Raw genomic sequence first — 17,885 nt, forward strand, 5'->3', positions numbered from 1 at the left:
AAACAAATTCTAAACCGTGAACGTATACTCTTGTGCTAACGCTAAAATTGCTCTTTTACAAGGTCCAATAAAGGAGAAAAATACAACGGTGGAAGAGAGAAAAAAATATAACTTTACAGTATGTCAGATGGTGAAAAGCACTCAAAATATAAAGTGGACACAGGGAATACAGAGGTCTAGATGGGGGTGGGTCAGAGAAAAGCTAGGAGCTTGGGACGGGGAGATAGGTGATAGAGATCTGGGCCGTTGTTTGTCCAAGGCTGTCTTGGACTATGACTTGCCTGCGTTGTGTCTAGCCCTCAGCACTAACACATGGAATTCTACAGGGAATATTGCCAAGGGCCACCCCCCCCCCACCGCCCAACCAAAAAAAAAAAGGCAAAAATCCCCCCAAAAACCACAGCTAACCAGTTATATAATTCCATAAGCCAGGCAACAGTGGCTCAAGCCTATAATTCTAGTTCAGGAGGCTGAGATCTGAGGATTACATTTCAAAGTAGAACAGTCCTCGTGAGACCTTTATTTCCAATTAATTACTAGAAAACTGGAAGTGGCTCTGTGGCTCGAAGTATTAGAGCACTAGTCTTGAGCAAAAAGAGCTCAGGGGACAGAGCCCAGGCCCCAAGTTCAAGCCCCACAACTGTCAATTTACAAAAAAATAATAGCTGGGCACCAGTGGCTCATGCCTGTAATCCTAGCTACTCAGGAGGCTGAGATCTGAGGATCGAGGTTCAAAACCAGCCTGGGCAGAAAAGTCCATGAAACTCTTATCTCCAATAAACCACCAGAAAACTGGAAGTGGCTCTGTAGCTTAAGAGGTACAGTGCTAACCTTGAGCTGAGGAGCTGAGGGACAGTGCCCAGGCCCAGAGTTCAAGCCCCATTACCTACCAAAAAAAAAAAAAAGAGAGAGAGAAGAAAGAAAAAAAGAAGAATATTTCCAATCTCCAATGAATGGGAATCTGAGAATCCAACTGAATTCTGTTTTGAAACTTGAGGGGAGGAGGTGATGGGGATACAGGAGGAGAGGACAGAAAGGGCGGCTGTGACTAAGATGCATTGTACTTACAAACTGAAATGCCTAGTACAACTACTTAAAGATAATTTTTAAAAACTTTAAAAAGTCTATTTTGTTGATATTAAAAATCTAATAAAAGCAACTATGACTTCTAGAGGGAACTCTTATGCTTTTTAAAACATGCCTTTGTGCACACATTCAAGATGTCTACATCAACCCATGAGAGAGCATCAGTGCTTACCCATGCTCATTGAAGCTTTGTGCATAATAACCAGCTCAGAAGCCCGACTCCTGATAAGCGGAGAAAATATAGAGTATTTGCACCATGAGACATTATTCAGTCTTAAAAAGGGCTGAAAGTATGTAATTTTCTGGAAAGTGGGTGGAACTGGAGATCATCATGTTGAGCCAGAAAAGCAAAGCTTGCAGAGTCAAACACTGCATGTTGTCATTTATTTGCAGAGTCTAGATTTTAAAGACACACACACACACACACACACACACACACACACACACACACACACACACAGAGTTTTATCTGTAGAGAAGTTGATCGTAACCATGGGGCTGTGGAAGGGCATGAAGGGGAGGAGAAGGAGGGCCTAACATTTAGGTGTGTGGATGTGGGTTTGGCCTCATTCTGGCTATCCCAGCCCTCATAATTTAATTTATTCTCTACCCACATTCCTGTAGGCAGCTCTCCCTATTACTGCTGCTTCTCCATGAGGAAAGGAAGGTTCACAGGAACCAGGAACTTGCTAAGATGGCCTAAATCACATCACATGTACACATTGACCTGAGGGAGAATAAACTATTCACGGCTTTTGTGCCAAGCCATATTCCCTGAGGGCCAAAAGATCAGAAGAATAGAAGCCTAATATCTGGCTCCACCTCTAGTGCTGAGTTATTAGCACAGGTGTGCTGGTGGACGTGATGTTCAAGCACACACCTAAGGTCCTGCCCTCCAGGGAGGCCTGTCCAGCTGCCTCAGGAACTGCAGGCCTGCAAAGTGGGCATCCTGGAAGAAGGTGAGGCCTGAGCTGCTCCAGGAGATGATTGCTAAGTGAGGGACATGGCCTCTGTAGGCGGGGCCGCAGCCCTCCCGGACATGTGGAGGTGGTGAGTTCTGCTGAGGGCTGGGCCAGTGGGGCCGGCTTCCACCCTACTCAGAGTTGTGGTTGGTGGGGTCCTTCAGTTGCTCTGGATATTGGGAGATTGGTCAAGGTAGGGCCCTGAACGACCAATGGGAGTTGACTGGGAGCCCTTTTGGGAGGGCTTGTCCTGGGGCCTCTCTGGGGACACATCTATCTTTGAGGTCCATCCTGGGAGGCCTGTCCTAGGGCATCTGGGCCATCTGTTCTGGGGCAGCTGTCTTGTGGAGATATTGTCCTAAGGTTGCCCGTCCTGGTGAGTGTGCTGAACTGGGATAGCTTACCCCACTAGTTTTCTTTGGGGTGAAGGCAGACCCCAGGGATGGAGGAGGACCCCATGGGACCTTCACCAGCCTTTGGCTTTTGGTTCCTCCTTGTTCTCTCCTCCACTTCTGCTCTCTAGGGCACAGAGGAGTCAGAAATTCATGCCAAGTGGTATGCTGGCTCCCTCTCTTTGGAATGGCTTTGGTGTCAAATAGAGTCAAGGGGACACCGTCAGCAGCCATGCGGTCCAGCCACCGGTGGGGTCCAGCCACATGGGGCCACCTCTTCCTCTCAGGCTGAGGACTCCAGCTGTCTACTGCAAGTGCAGCACAGCAAGTGGTTCCTATGCTCCCTCCCTCCCCAATCCACCTGCCTCTCTCTCCAACTCCTCCTCCTCTCTCTCCTCCTCTCCTCTCTCTCCTTTCTCTCCAATTCCTCCTCTCTCTCCTCCTCTCACTCAAATCCTTTTTCTCCAGCCCCTCTGGCCCCCCTCACTCAGCTTCTCTTCCAACCCCTTCCACCCTCTCTGGGGTGTTTCCTCCTGGAGGGCACAGAATATTCATGCTTCTGCTTGAGCCTTGGGTAGTAGCTTCTTTTTCTCTGATCCATCAGTGTTGTGCTTTATGCCAACATCTAGGAAACTTCCAAGGCTCATGTGTTAGATTGCTTTTGGGACAAAATCCAAAAGTCAGCTAAAAGGACAGTGCTGGGTAGTGTGTTGTCCCAACTCAGCCTTGAGCTCTATGGAGAACGGGGATATCTCAGCTGGTTCTGATAATTTTGTCCTTGGTGTTGAACTGTCCTCACACATCATAGTCCCCTGACCTCTTTTTACGGGTGATTAACTCATAACTCCACGAGGTCAAAATTAGGGCCAAAATTCAGGCTAGGTCACGGCCAAAGGCTGGGCTTGTCCAGAGCTTATCCATCTCTGTGCCCAGTCATCCTAGGATCTCCCTGCTAGAAAGTATCAACTCCATCTGTCTACCTCTAGCCTTCTCAAGTCTGCCGAGAAAGAAGATGCATGGGGAATAGGAAATGGTATGAAAGGCAGAATACAACCTTATGTTATTCAAATACTTCACATTCATGGATGAGCATCTCCAAAGTGAATCATTAATTGTTCTAAGAACACACAAAAGAGAAGGAGACAGAAGAGTTGATCGTAGAAGAAGCAAGAGTATTTGGAATTATATTTGGGGTTATGTTGAAGTTTGAGCCACTTTGGATTCGTATTTCTGAGCTCAGGAAAGCCCATCACTCTCTTTAGCAGTTTTCCTCATCTGTAATATAGAATAAACTTGGAATATGTCCATCGGGGATTGCTGCAATGACCTTAAAAAAACTCCAACATTGAGTGAATTGCTGGTAACATGGTGTGCCCTTCTCAACTTCTCTTAAGATTGAGTCGTTGCTCAACTAAAAATGGATCCAAGACCTCGATGTCAGGTCTGAAACCTTGAAACGATGTTAGGAAGGGGGAGGAGAAGCAATAGAACTTACTGGTACAGGCAGAACCTTTCTGAGTAGAGTTGCAGGGCTCAGGAAGTTGAAGGGATTCAACAATGGATTGCATTGAACTAAAAAGTTTCTGTACAGCAATGGACATAGATACTAAGCTAAAAAGACAGCCAACGGCTACATGGCTACACATCTAACAGGGGCCTAATATCCAGAATGTGCAAGAAGCTCAAGAACTTGTCTCTCAAATAAATAAACCAATTAACAAATGGGTAAAGCAGCTAAACTGGGATTTCTCAGAAGAAGGAAGTATGATCAATAAACACTTGAGAAAATGTGCAATGTCCCTGGCCATAAAGGAAATGCAGATCAAAAGAACTCTGAGATTCCACCTCACCCCAGTAAGATTGGCTAACATATGTTGAAAAATGAACTTTACACCTTTGGCCAGGGGGAAAGGGGGTGGGGAGTGAGGGGTTGTGGAAGGGGAATGGTGGATTGGGGGGGGTGGGGAGAAGGGCAGGGAAAACAAAGGAGGAGGCAAAAATGCTTGATAAGAAATGTATTCATTACTTTGCCCAGGTAATTATAACCCCTCTGTATGTTATTTTCACAATAAACAACAACAACAACCAACTGAGCAACAAGAAATGTTGACAGTGCTGCTGGGGAAAAGGAACCCTATTGCACAGTTGGTAACCGTGTAAACTTGTGTAACTACTTTAGAAGGTGGTTTGGAGGTTCCTCAAAAAACGAAACATAGACCACTCTTTGATGCAACCAAACCACTTTTGGGCATCTACCCAGATCATCACAAGCCAGGATATGGTCAAGACACTTGTGCATCCATGTTCATTGCTGCACTATTCACAATAGCCAAGTTATGGAAACATCCCAAATGACCTACAGTAGATTAGTGGATCAAGAAATGTGGTACTTATTTAGAGTGGAATTTCCCTCATCCAGTAGAAAGAATAATATGATGTCATTTGTGGAAAAATGGATGGACTAAGAGTGAATCATGTTAAATGAAGTAAGCCATTTTCAGAGAGACAAATGTCACTGGTTTTCCCTCATATGTGGAAGCTAGATCTAAAATACAACTAAATAGAACTTATACAACGCTCTATACATTTAGACACAAAGGGACTGACTGGAGAATGGTATGCTTCTGGGAGGTGGGGAGTCCACGGGTGTAACTTCCCTGAACAACTAATGTACTGTTTGACAAAATGAATATCAGGACGTGGAAACTTGATTTTGGGGGGATGGTAAAGAGGGGACGCAGGAGTGGAGGGAGGGAGGGGGAGCAAATGCAGCCATTATATTCAATGTGCATTCTGTAAAAACTGAACTATGTAACTGAGGGGTAGGGCTGGGAGGGGAAGAGCGGGAAAAATGATGGAAGATGTGGCATTGATCAAGATTGCATTGTGCTCAGAACCTGACCCATGCGATAAAATCCTCTTTTACAGCTACTTAAGAATAACAACAACAACAAAAAAATCATGGCAGATGAGGAGAGGAGATAGAGAAAGGCATTTCTCTAACCCTCAGTCCTCAACCCTAAATTCATTTGAATGATGCCCAGAACATAGACGGAACATCAGGCTATAGTCATACATTCAACAAATGCTTTATTGTTTCTGTCAAGAACACATCAGATATTTGAGGGATTCCATTTTGGGGCTGTAAGCTCACCAGCTTGTCTGACATTTTTGGACTAAGCTGAAGGTGAATGAGATTATGAGCTGGAATTTTCCCTAGAGGATGGGGGTGATTAAAAGCTTCCCCATCCCTGGGTGCCATAGGCTGGCTACAGCTCGGTTTTAGGGTAGGGCTCTTTCCGGTCCCCATAGTCTTGTGTGGAAGCCAAGTCCACGGCCTCTTGGATGCTCTTTGCTGCCTTGAGCCCTGATTTGATGGCAGTGTCAATCCAGCCATGGGGCAGGGCTGTGTGCTCACCAGCAAAGTAGACCCGCCCTTCAGGACGGCTCAGCTCCTGGGCATGGTCCCCATATTGGTAGGGGGTAAAGGTGGCAAAGCCCCCCAAGGCATAGGGGTCCCGGCTCCATTTCTTCACCACGGAGTAGGGACACAGGGCCCGGAGCTCCTCGCTGGAGCAGTTGTGGATGGAGGGGCAGTGGATGGCGGCCAGGTCATCAAAGACCACATCTACCACCCGGCTATGGTCCATGGCAGCGAAGAACAGGGAGTCATCGTCGAGGGTGTAGGAGGCTAGGAGGACTCCTCCTTGGATGGAGAAGTTCTGGTTGTGGTAGTAGATGAAGCGGGAAGGCCGGTCAGTGGTGGACTTGCCTCGGAAGATGCCCTCCCTCTCCCAGAAGCGCTGTGTGCAGGCCAGGCCCACTTTGGTGGCGCTGCTGTAGTGGACAGAGCGCAGCGCATCCTCCTTGCTGAGGGACAGGGGAGGCCGGAACCGGAGGAGCCGGGCAGCCTTGGCCGTGGTGGCAACAACCAGATAATCCGCAGTCAGCTGCACCGTGGGCTGCAGAGGGTCTCGTGTCCTGTAGGTGACTTGGACGTGGTCTGGGAACATCTCCACTGTCTCTGCCGGTGAGTGAAGCCGCACGGTCCCGGGCCCTAGGGACTGATGCAGGGCCTGGGGCAGCTGGTCAAAGCCCCCGATGATTTCATCAAACCTGAGAGCAAACACACCAAGGAGGGAAAGGGAAGCAGGTTGATGGACAGGCAGGCAGGGGATGGGATGCTCAGATTGGACCAAGAGGCTGACTCAGGTTCTGGTCAGGTGTTAGGGAGATCGACAGTTGGCAGTGCCTGTCATTCCAGGGGACTAGAGAAAAGGTGCTGCTGTGGATGGACCAATCAGAAAAAGGCATCTTCTCTGCTGATACAGCTCCCTGACTCTCAGAGATATTCCTCCTTCCCCCTCAGGGGTCCCCCTGGTTTAAAGTACTGGGTTTGAGGTGGACAAACATGCAGGAACCTTATGGACACATTCAGCCGTTTCCATCATACCTTCAGAAGATGCCCAGCACAGAGTAACCCCCAAAGAATGCAGCCTAAACCCCACTGCGATCCTTCACTTGCTCTGCCTCTACACTTCTTCACCTTCCACTCGCCCGCACGACACTGCTAGGCTGAATAAAAAGGAGGAGCTATGGGAGCATGCAAGTTGGGAAAGGAAGAGGACTGAGTGCCCCAATGGATAAATCCACCAGGACTCACAGCCTCCCTCTTGTTAGTGTCTATTTCCTGAATTGAATATGAGACTCTAAGAGTGCATTTCAGTTCATTTTCTCCTTGAAGCTACTCTGGGTGCCCAGAGTCTGGGTTTTGCATCTCTAATACATCTTTCTATGCTGAAGAATAACCAGTAAACAAGCATCTGTTTGAGACATCTGTAACCCTAGCTACTCAGGAGGCTGAGATGTAGGAACACAGTTTAAAGCGAGTACAGGCAGGAAAGTCCATGAGACATTTCATGCCAATGAACTGCCAAAAATCTGACATGGAGCTGTGGCTCAAGTAGCAGAGCAGTAGCCTTGAGAAAAGCTAAGGAACACAGGCCTGAAGTTCAAGTCATGCTGTGGAAACTATATAAATAAATAAATGGAAAAATAAAATTAAACTAGCCAGTGTCCCGTGGCGCAGAGTGAAGGCCACAGGCCAGACACACTGCAGGTGTAAGGAGTCTTTGTTGTTGCGTTGAAAGACTGAGACTTGAACTCAGTACCTGACGCTGCGCTCATTGGCTGGTTGAGCCACGCCTCCAACATCAGTTTAAGGACTCTTGATAGTTGTTAGCCAGAGGATCTCACAGTGAGAGTGCAAGTCAGGCAGCAGGGGCATTGCTGGGAGCCCGTTAGAGGCCCACAGCTCAGGTCCCAGGCCGGGTCACTAACTCTGAAGGGCGATGCCAGCCTTCTGTGCTTCATCTATCAAGTGACCCCCTCCCCCAGTCATTCTGAGTCACCCTGAGGTTAGGAACTCCTGCCTCTTCCTCTCTCCTCCCATTTCTAGGGGATTTTTTCAACATGGTCCACCCAGTGCTCCCTTTTACCATTGTTTTCCTTAAGGAGCTGGTGAACCCAACACCCATTCTCTCCACCCCCATTTCCCACCGAGACTCCTTGAAGATGATGATGTCACGCAGGGTTTCTGTGAAGGCCTCATAGTAGCCAGAGTCTGCGTTGAGCAGAACGCCGATCATCTGCACCGCCCCGCGGCTCAGGTTCCCCACCTGGATCAAGAACTCCTGTGAATGCATGCAGGGAGAGAAGACGCACGGGTCAGGAGGTGCAGGGGCCGATAGGAGGCCCTTGCTCTCCTCTGGGGGTAGCAAGGACAGGGTAGAATGGCAGGTGGCACCGGATGGGCCCCACCACTGGACTGTGGGGCGCTGTGACCATTGGTGGACAGGAGTCTCAGGACCGACCTTGGTGGAGAAGGAGTCGTACTTCTCTAGCACCTGGCTGCAGCTACTGGTCTTCAGTTCTTCCACAACCTGTGCAGGGGAGAAGGAGGAAGTGAGGACTCTCAGCCCCAGGTAGCCTTAACCCTGCCCCGCTCAGCTCCCAGAATCCACGCTTCCACATGGTGTTTGCCTGAGGCACACTTTGTGGGAATCCTGGATTCCAGCACTCTCACACACAGAAGTGTGCTGATGGTGGACTTTCACCTGTACCGTTGGACACACAACTGACGTGTGAAGGTAAGAGCTCCAGACCCCTATTGGCCTTGGAGTTATGGGGAGTGGAGGTCTTCCTCCTCATTCTGGGTAAGAGGACATTTTTCTGCAGGCCACTAGGGGCAGTCTGGTGGCAGAAGGCCTGGCCCCTCTGAGCTGTGAGCAAGGCTGGATGAGAGTCTGAAAGTTGACATGTTTATGGGGGCCTGCGTCAGCACACCACTCCTGAAAGGAGAGGACACTTGGCAGAGCCTCCCCTGAGGGCCGCCTGTCCCACAGAGCCCAGCTGCCCCGCTGAGGTCACCCTGAGCAATGGGTCCGAGAAGAGAGAGGCGCGGTCCACACTGAGGACATGTCTGCAGACAGGTGGGCAAGCATTCCAGGCCATCATCATTCTCACTTAGGACCGCACAGCTATCATGATAATAATTGTCATTTGAACACTGCCACTGTTCTTATCACATTACACAGGTCTTCTCCCTTCTTCTTCACAAGTTACCTGGGAGAGGGGCTCACAGAAGCTGGAGAAGAGCACAATCTCTTACCCTGGATTGCAAGGTGGGTATTCAATAGCAGCGCCTCAGGCATGGGCTTACCAAGATGCTTTCACCGGCAGCTATGTTTGCTTATATTCAACATTTAAGGTCTGACAATGCACAGTGGCTGTTGTGCATGTGGCTCAGGTGAGAGATGAAGGCCAGGCATCAGCCTGAAGTCTCAGGGAGGACTTCCCCTCCACTTAGGGGATCAGAGAAAACTTGGGGAAGTTGGAACCAAATGGCTCTGAAGAAAGTGCCTGTGTCTTACCTTCCTCAGTGATTCATCAAAGAGCTGCTCCGCAGTCTTCCCCACCTCATCTTCCCGCACCTGGTAGCCTAGAAGGCCAGGATCATTTTGCACAGCCCCTGTACGCTCACGTACTCTGTTAACCAGTACCCAGGTCTGATTGTTATTGGGGAAGAACTCTTGGAGTCTCAACCCAAACATGCGGACAAACTCGAGGGAGAGTCTGTAAAGTGAATTACAGATTGTTCAGGAGTGGACATGGGGGCTACCAACCCCTCCCTGCTCCCAGCACTGGCTCTTTGCCTCCCCTGGGTTCTCTGGGGCTACTCCTGTCCTCCTTTCATTGAAGGGAATCTGGGTCCCCTGTCACTATGCCAGGCTAACGCCATGCAGCCGGGAGGGCTGGCTGAGCTGGCCACAGGCTAGGTTACTATGCTGGCCAAGCTTGTTCTCACTTTGTTTGAGACCTGTGGACTTCAGACCTTCAGATGTGGCCACTGCAAGCCCTGGAAAGCCTGTGAAATTTACACAGGGAGTGTGCACTGCGTTCATTTTCTCTGGAGGTCTTGGGCACCATTCCCATGCTCTCAAGGCTCATTGCTCCAATCATCCATGCTAACCCTTCCAGGATGGCCTGCCCCATCCAGGAGCTGCCATGAGACACCATGGTCTCCCAGAACCACGCTCATAATCACAGCATTTGCTGCATTTGATTTTCCAAGGCATTGACCCTTTGAATGATCCTTCCTCAGTTAGGGAAGTGTAGTTCTATTCATTAGTAGATTAAAACATTTAGAATGATTTCTGGGTAACCTTGAAGTTGCATAATTAGGACAGAGTACAATTTCTTAGCTTCCAGGAAAGGACTCCAGGCACTGATGGGCCTCTTGTCATTGGCATTCTTGGAGATCACCTCTTGGCCTTTCTCATCTGCCTCTACTCCAGGAATCATACCTGTGGTTCGCAGGGATCCTCATGGCACCCAGCTCTATGTACCACTGAGCTCCAGGAACTCTGTGGGTCTCGATTCTGCCTCCTACACGTCCCGAAGCTTCCAGGACAGTCACCTAGATGAAAGAAAGCCATTGATTGGACTCAATAAGGTCGAGTTCCTTCTACATAGCACTCTCCTTCCCTCCTGGCAGGCCCAGGTTTACCGCCCCTCCAACTCGGAGCTCTCCCCCTGCTATAGAAGCAGAACACTCACTTTCTGCTCCACTGGTCCAAGTCTGCACCTACACCTGTTCTTTGGTCCTAGCTCTGCTGGGATGCTCCCTTCTCCCCCTGTCCTTGCTCCCAGCCTGCACTCCTCAGGCCCTCACATACCTGGTGGCCAGCATCCTGCAGAATCTTGGCAGCGGTGAGCCCAGCCACGCCTGCCCCAATCACCACTATCTGTTTCTTTTCATTGGTCTTCCCCAGTCCACTTTGAGCCAGCTGCAGCAGCTCTTCATACTGGGGATCTTCAAAGCATTTGAAGAGTTGGCTGTTGAAGGCCTGGGTATCCAGGCTCAGCACTGACAGGAGAGCGAGAGCCAGCCAGCTCGGGAACATAGCTGTGGAGATGGCAGGGAGGCAAGTGGCTGGGAACCCAAGAAGTGCTGTCTTCCCCTTCATCTGGGGAAAACTCTGTCACTGCATGTGACGAAACATCCTGGCACTCTTGTTTCCTTTCTTCTTGACCACAACATGCCTTAGTCATGGGCTTCCACGCCTCCATGGCTCCACCGGACAGCATGTATCTCCTCAGGTATCAGTGCTCCCTGCTCCCAGAGTGGTGCTTGTGTCCCAATCAGCCAGACCAGCAGGCAGAAGCGGGAGGTGGACCCTCCATCGCTCTGGGTTTTTCCCAGCACAGAATGAGGATGGAGAGCCTGAGACACTGTTGAAGAAACCGATGGTCTCTGGAATACCCATGGCAGGCCAAAGCTTCCCTAGCCTGAGGGAGATACTGTGTGATCGCATCTGAGAGATAGGCTCACTTTTGTAAGGGACTTTATCAGTCACAGCATTTGAATTCCACACCTGTCTTTGGAGATGCTTTCTTCCATTCCATCCTGGCTCAGTTCTGGGAGAAATGTGCTCTACATTTCCTCTAGGAGGTGATTTAAAAAAAACAAACATAGGTGTGCATTTTGTGCTAGGTGACAGTGGGTAATGCCTATATTCCTTGCTACTAAGGTGGTTGAGATCCAGAGGACCATGGCAGCTTAGGAAGATGTTCACCATTCTCCATCTCCTAAACTACTAGGGGAAAAAAGCAAGGCTTGGAGGCATGGCTCAAGTGGTAGAGTGCATAAGGCCCTGATTCAAACCCCATTACTTCCCAGAAGGAAACAAAAGAAAGAAAAAGCAGGCGTGTGTGTTTTCTGATTGTTGTGTTCTGGTTTTCAAGGCTATTGCTTCTGCCTTGGGTTGAATTATGTCAAAGCTTTAGTCCCCAGTAAAGTGACTCTGCCTACAGATGGCCCCTTCTGAAAAATGGACTGGGCTCTGGTAGGCCACCAGCGCTGAGCTTCCCCCAAATGAACTGTTTCTTGTAAGAAGAGGACATATGGATACAAAGAGAGACCCCTGGGGATGTACGCACACGGAGGAGTATGCACAGCGGGGAATACCATGTGAGGGTACAGTGAGACGGCGGCTGTCTGTAAGCCAAAGAGAGCAAAAGAGTGAAACAAGGACAGAGGGTAACCAGTGCAACAGACAGCCACAAGACACCAGGATGGAAATGAACTGTGCAGCTTGTGGGAGGAGGTCAAGGAGAGGGATAGTGGGAGAAAAACAAGGGAGGGGGTAACAATGTTCAACAAGAACTGTACTCATTACCTTACTTATGTAACTGTAACCCCTGTGTACATCACCTGTACAACAAAACAAAACTTTAACAAAAGTCTAATCTACCACCTGTAAGAAACAAAGGTCTTGCTTGTGCCACCTGGTCTGTGGTGTTTTGTTGGGGTGTCCTGAGCCCACGAAGGCTGTCCGCTTCATTATTCCTGTCCTAATAGAGAAGACAGGGGGTTGTGTCTCATCCAAATCTCTAGCTCTAAACTCATTACCACAGATCTTTGAAATAAAGCTTGTGTAAATCTATGTAGGGGATGTGGCAATCTACCCTGGGCTCCAAGCCCAGCACTTTTGTTTAGTTTAGATTACCTTTCCCACATAGCTTACTGAAGAGGCATTTGAACATCATGACAGACAACAAAATAATAGTCTCCCGCCACTCCATCCCATCCATCACCACGAACCTGCTTCCATGCTCCCATCCACTCCCACAGCAAGTATGTTAGACAATTATTCAGTCTCCTTTCGGCCCCATCTTGAATCAGAAATAACCCTTTGTGCACAGAGCTTGACTTCCAGTGAGAAGTCACCAAATTATTTGTCGCACGCAGGGTAGAGGAAGACAGATGGGAAGACTAAACTAGAGGGAAATATGGATGGAGAAATGAATGAGTGGATGAGTAGAGAGAGGAAGGCTGTGGAGGATGAGAGGCAGATGCTTGCCAGCTTCAGGGATGTCCCCTCCAGCGTCTGCATTTATTACCAGCTCTAGGCCTGGAGGCTGGGCCCGGCCTGGACCTGTCTTCTCTGCTCGCTCAGTGCACCCTTCCCTTGTCTCTGGCTGTTTTCTAGAAGGCTTCTCCAGTATCTCTTTGCAAGCGAGCCAACCTCGATGTTTGGTTTGTTTGGCTTATGTAATTATCTAATTGCTCTTTATTACATATACATACACACACCCAGAGCTTTTCTCCACTTTGAATTCATCCACCTCTTATTTCTTCAAGAGAAAGAAGTGAGACTTATTCCTTCTCTCCTTTCTTTCTTTCTTTTTTTTGTTTTTGACAAGGTGGAATCATTTTCTGTTCTCGCCTCATGTGACTTTATCTACTTTGTATTTTTATTATTTTATACTAGCATATATTAATTGTATGTATTGATACTATATTCAGTGTGGTATTTTAACGCATGCACACAGTGTGCATTTCTGAATTGCTAGACAATTGAGCTTGAAATTGTCAGCAAGTTCCATCACCCCCAATGCCACAAGATGCAAGGTGGCCTTCTGGGAAACACAGAAGCTCTGAGTTGTTCTCCTGAGTGGAGATTCGTGTGTGTGTGTGTGTGTGTGTGTGTGTGTGTGTGTGTGTGTGTGTGTGTGTGTAGCTACCAGCACTTTCCTCCCAGTTGCTCTGTCCTGGAGAGCAGCCATTGGGGCCAAGGGCTGCTCCCTCCTGGTAAAGGAAAGTAGAGGAAAGCATCTTTGAGCTTCAGGGTTTGTCACAGAACCCAGAGTACCCTATGGCTCTGCTGCACAAAAGAAGTCAGATCAGGAAGCTCATGGCAGCTTTGTGCCCCTCCACTCACTCTGTATCCCTTGGGCTAACCAACCACTTGTGTCCTAAACAGGGACACTGGCTCATACCTATAATCCTGAGGACTCGGGAGATGGAGATGAGAGGACTTAAATTCCTGGTGGCTGAGATCCACTCCTCCCTCTAAACAAACAAACAAGTAAAAACCTATCGAGATTCCATCTCTACCAAACAGTGTATGCCATGTAGTTATGCAGGAGGTATAGGTGAGATAATTGCGGTCTGAGGCTAGACCTGAGACCAAAGCAAGGTCCCAACTGATAAATAACCTGACTCAAAAAGGTCTCAAGTGGTAGATCCCTTGCGTAGTAAGTTCAAGGCCCTGATCTCAAACCTCAGAGAGCTGGCCTGTCCTTTCTCAAAGACAGAGGGACCACTGAGCAGTTCAGATCCTTGCTCTGAGTGTTGGTTTCCCTGAAGACTCTATGTCTGGTATGGTATTGATACATTCTTCACCTGTGGGTGTGGAAAGGGTATAGAAACCACCCACCTTAAATCTCAGACTTCAAAAGAGTCTCACTTATATGTGGAAACTCAAAAAGTTAAACCTAAAAACGTGATCTGAAGCCGGGTGCCCATGACTCACACCTGTAATCTGAGATGCTCAGGAGGCTGAGATCTGAGGACTGTGGTTCAAAGCCAGCCCAGGCAGGAAACTGTGAGACTCTGACCTCCAATAAACCACTAGAAAACCAGAAGTGGTGTTGTGGCTCAAGTGGTAGAGCTCTAGCCTTGAGTTGAAGAGCTGAAGAGTTCAAGCCCCAAGACTGACCAAAAAAAAAAAAAAAAAAAAGTGACCTCAAAAAGGAGTGTAGAGCCAGGCGCCCAGGGGCTCACGCCTGTAGTCCTAGCTACTCACGAGGCTGAGATGGGAGGATTGTGGTTCACAGCCAGCTCTGTCAGGAAAATCTAAGAGACTCTTATTTTCTAAGCTGTGCCTCAAGTGAAAGAGTGCTAGACTTGGGGGAAAAAAAAAACAAACCCGAAGGGAAAGTACTCAGTAAATTCTACCATTCAGTAGAGTAACTAGGGTTAATCTATTAAATACTTTATGAAGACCCACCAGGGAGGAGTTTGAAGGATGAATATTCTATATAAAAATAAACATATGTGTGGATAATGAAGATTATACATTGTATATGTATATTTTCACACTGTATCCTACAAATATGTATAATTACATGTTAACCCCGGAGCAAAAAGTAAATTCTGTCCCTTTGTCTCCTCCAAAATGTATTTCTTGTCACATGGGAAGATATGCTGATGGGCTTGGGAAGTGGGTGCGCAGGGTGAGGCAGGGGAGGGCTGGAAAGGGCAGGGGGTGGGCTGGGAAGGGTGGGAAGAGGGGCCTGTCCAGAGTCTAGGCCTCTGGGTTTTCACAGAAGCTCAGTGTGGTCTCGTACCCTCAGGGAAGATGTGGCTCAGGCCCCCACGGGACTCCAGGTCTGTCTCTGACAGGAGTACAGTCAGGAAACATCTTTCTCTCTCCTGCCTCTGGGCAGCCCCTATCATTTAAAATATACCCCTGCTGAGTGAGGCCCAGGTGGCTCACACTGTAATCTAGCTACTCAGAGGGAGAAAGGTTCAAAGCAGACAAGAAAGAGAAACTCATCTTCAATTCACCAGCAAAAATCTGGAAGTGGAGATGTGGCTCAAGTAGTAGATTGCTGGCCCACGATCAAAGCTGAGTGAGAATGCAAAGCTGCAGTTCTAGCCTCAGGGTTCTCCCCTCCCCTAGTACACCTATGCCTGGCAGGAAAGTTCTGGAAAAAGATGCCAGGGTCCTGTTGCCAAGGGCACAATCTGCTGCTCTTCTTTCTCATATCTGCCCACCTTGCCACCTACTACTTGAGTGTGTAGACTCCCTGGCTAGGAAATCTAAAGTTCCACTGAGCAGCCTTCTGCTGTGTCTTTGTCCAGGATCCCTGGCCTCTTTGCTAGTCTCCTCCAGGCGTCTGTATGCTAGCAAGCGTACAGCATCACACTTAGACTAATAAGTTTCACTCAATTCATTTAAACACTGTAAATACAATCCACAGCAATAACGAACTCTTAAGCGAGCCCCACTCCAAGGAGGGCTCACGTGGCATGTCACTTGGAGGGGTGGTCCAAGGGAGTCCGTTGAGGTGTCCTCCAGGCTGCTCCGCGTGGCTGGAGGGAGAAGCAGCCGGCTGCTGGCGGCCTCAGTGGAAGGTCCGTTCCACGTGGCGTCACCCCACTCAGGGAGGCCGGCTCTGCTGTCCCGGGGTTTTAGATGGTTTCCGCTGGGCCTTTCATTTCTGGCTAGGTCTGATTAGCAGGGTTGCCTTGGTGACAGCTTGGCCCGTGGCCGCCTCTGGTTATCAATGAGGGCCGAGTCTTCTTGCTTCTGGCTGAGTCTGGGTATCTGGGGGCTGGTTGTCTTGATGGTGGTTCTGGAGCCTCCCTGGGTGTCACCTTATCTCTATATTCCACAGTTGGAACTCCTGATGTTACAGCTTAATAGTCCATACTATCTCACAGCACACATACACTCAGTGTATTCCTATCAATAGCCTACCACGTCAGCATTCAATCACACACCACGTCAGCATTCAATCACACACCACGTCAGCATTCAATCACACACCACGTCAGCATTCAATCACACACCACGTCAGCATTCAATCACACACCACGTCAGCATTCAATCACACACCACGTCAGCATTCAATCACACACCACGTCAGCATTCAATCACACACCACGTCAGCATTCAATCACACACCACGTCAGCATTCAATCACACACCACGTCAGCATTCAATCACACACCCTGTCAGCATTCAATCACACACCACGTCAGCATTCAATCACACACCACGTCAGCATTCAATCACACACCCTGTCAGCATTCAATCACACACCACGTCAGCATTCAATCACACAGCATGTCAGCATTCAATCACACACCACATCAGCATTCAATCACACACCACGTCAGCATTCAATCACACACCACGTCAGCATTCAATCACACACCACGTCAGCATTCAATCACACACCACGTCAGCATTCAATCACACAGCATGTCAGCATTCAATCACACACCATGTCAGCATTCAATCACACACCCTGTCAGCATTCAATCACACACCACGTCAGCATTCAACCACACACCACGTCAGCATTCAATCACACACCACGTCAGCATTCAATCACACACCACGTCAGCATTCAATCACACACCACGTCAGCATTCAATCACATACCCTGTCAGCATTCAATCACACACCATGTCAGCATTCAATCACACACCATGTCAGCATTCAATCACACACCATGTCAGCATTCAATCACACACCACGTCAGCATTCAATCACACACCACGTCAGCATTCAATCACACACCACGTCAGCATTCAATCACACACCACGTCAGCATTCAATCACACACCACGTCAGCATTCGATCACACACCACGTCAGCATTCAATCACACACCCTGTCAGCATTCAATCACACACCACGTCAGCATTCGATCACACACCCTGTCAGCATTCAATCACACACCACGTCAGCATTCAATCACACACCACGTCAGCATTCAATCACACACCACGTCAGCATTCGATCACACACCACGTCAGCATTCAATCACACACCACGTCAGCATTCAATCACACACCACGTCAGCATTCAATCACACAGCATGTCAGCATTCGATCACACACCATGTCAGCATTCAATCACACACCATGTCAGCATTCAATCACACACCACGTCAGCATTCAATCACACACCACGTCAGCATTCAATCACACACCACGTCAGCATTCAATCACACAGCACGTCAGCATTCGATCACACACCACGTCAGCATTCGATCACACACCACGTCAGCATTCGATCACACACCACGTCAGCATTCAATCACACACCATGTCAGCATTCAATCACACACCACATCAGCATTCAATCACACAGCATGTCAGCATTCGATCACACACCATGTCAGCATTCAATCACATTCACCACAGCCTCTCACCGCAGTGCTGACCACTGCTTCACTCAGTGTCCTTCCTAAGCCTCTTGGAGCGCTTCCTCCCACCCCCGGTACTGGTAGGAGGTCCCCCTGTTCCTCAGCCCACCTTTTCTTGGCGACTGATAGAGTGAGGGCTCAAATGCAAGTTCCTT

General features: G+C 48.7%; 1 protein-coding gene across 1 annotated transcript; it reads right to left on the minus strand.

Annotated features, from left to right (window-relative positions):
• Positions 1-5,513: 5,513 nt before the first annotated feature.
• Positions 5,514-10,949, minus strand: LOC122103787 (L-amino-acid oxidase-like). Its single transcript, XM_042674442.1, has 6 exons — positions 10,678-10,949; positions 10,306-10,418; positions 9,373-9,574; positions 8,314-8,382; positions 8,000-8,133; positions 5,514-6,556 (listed from the first exon to the last, which is right to left on the minus strand). The coding sequence occupies exons 1-6, from the start codon at positions 10,903-10,905 to the stop codon at positions 5,710-5,712; spliced, it is 1,593 nt and encodes a 530-aa protein (XP_042530376.1). The 5' UTR covers positions 10,906-10,949; the 3' UTR covers positions 5,514-5,709.
• Positions 10,950-17,885: the final 6,936 nt, after the last annotated feature.

This window comes from Dipodomys spectabilis, unplaced genomic scaffold (genome assembly GCF_019054845.1).
Source record: "Dipodomys spectabilis isolate Male_0828 unplaced genomic scaffold, ASM1905484v1 ptg000019l, whole genome shotgun sequence".
Taxonomy (NCBI): domain Eukaryota; kingdom Metazoa; phylum Chordata; class Mammalia; order Rodentia; family Heteromyidae; genus Dipodomys; species Dipodomys spectabilis.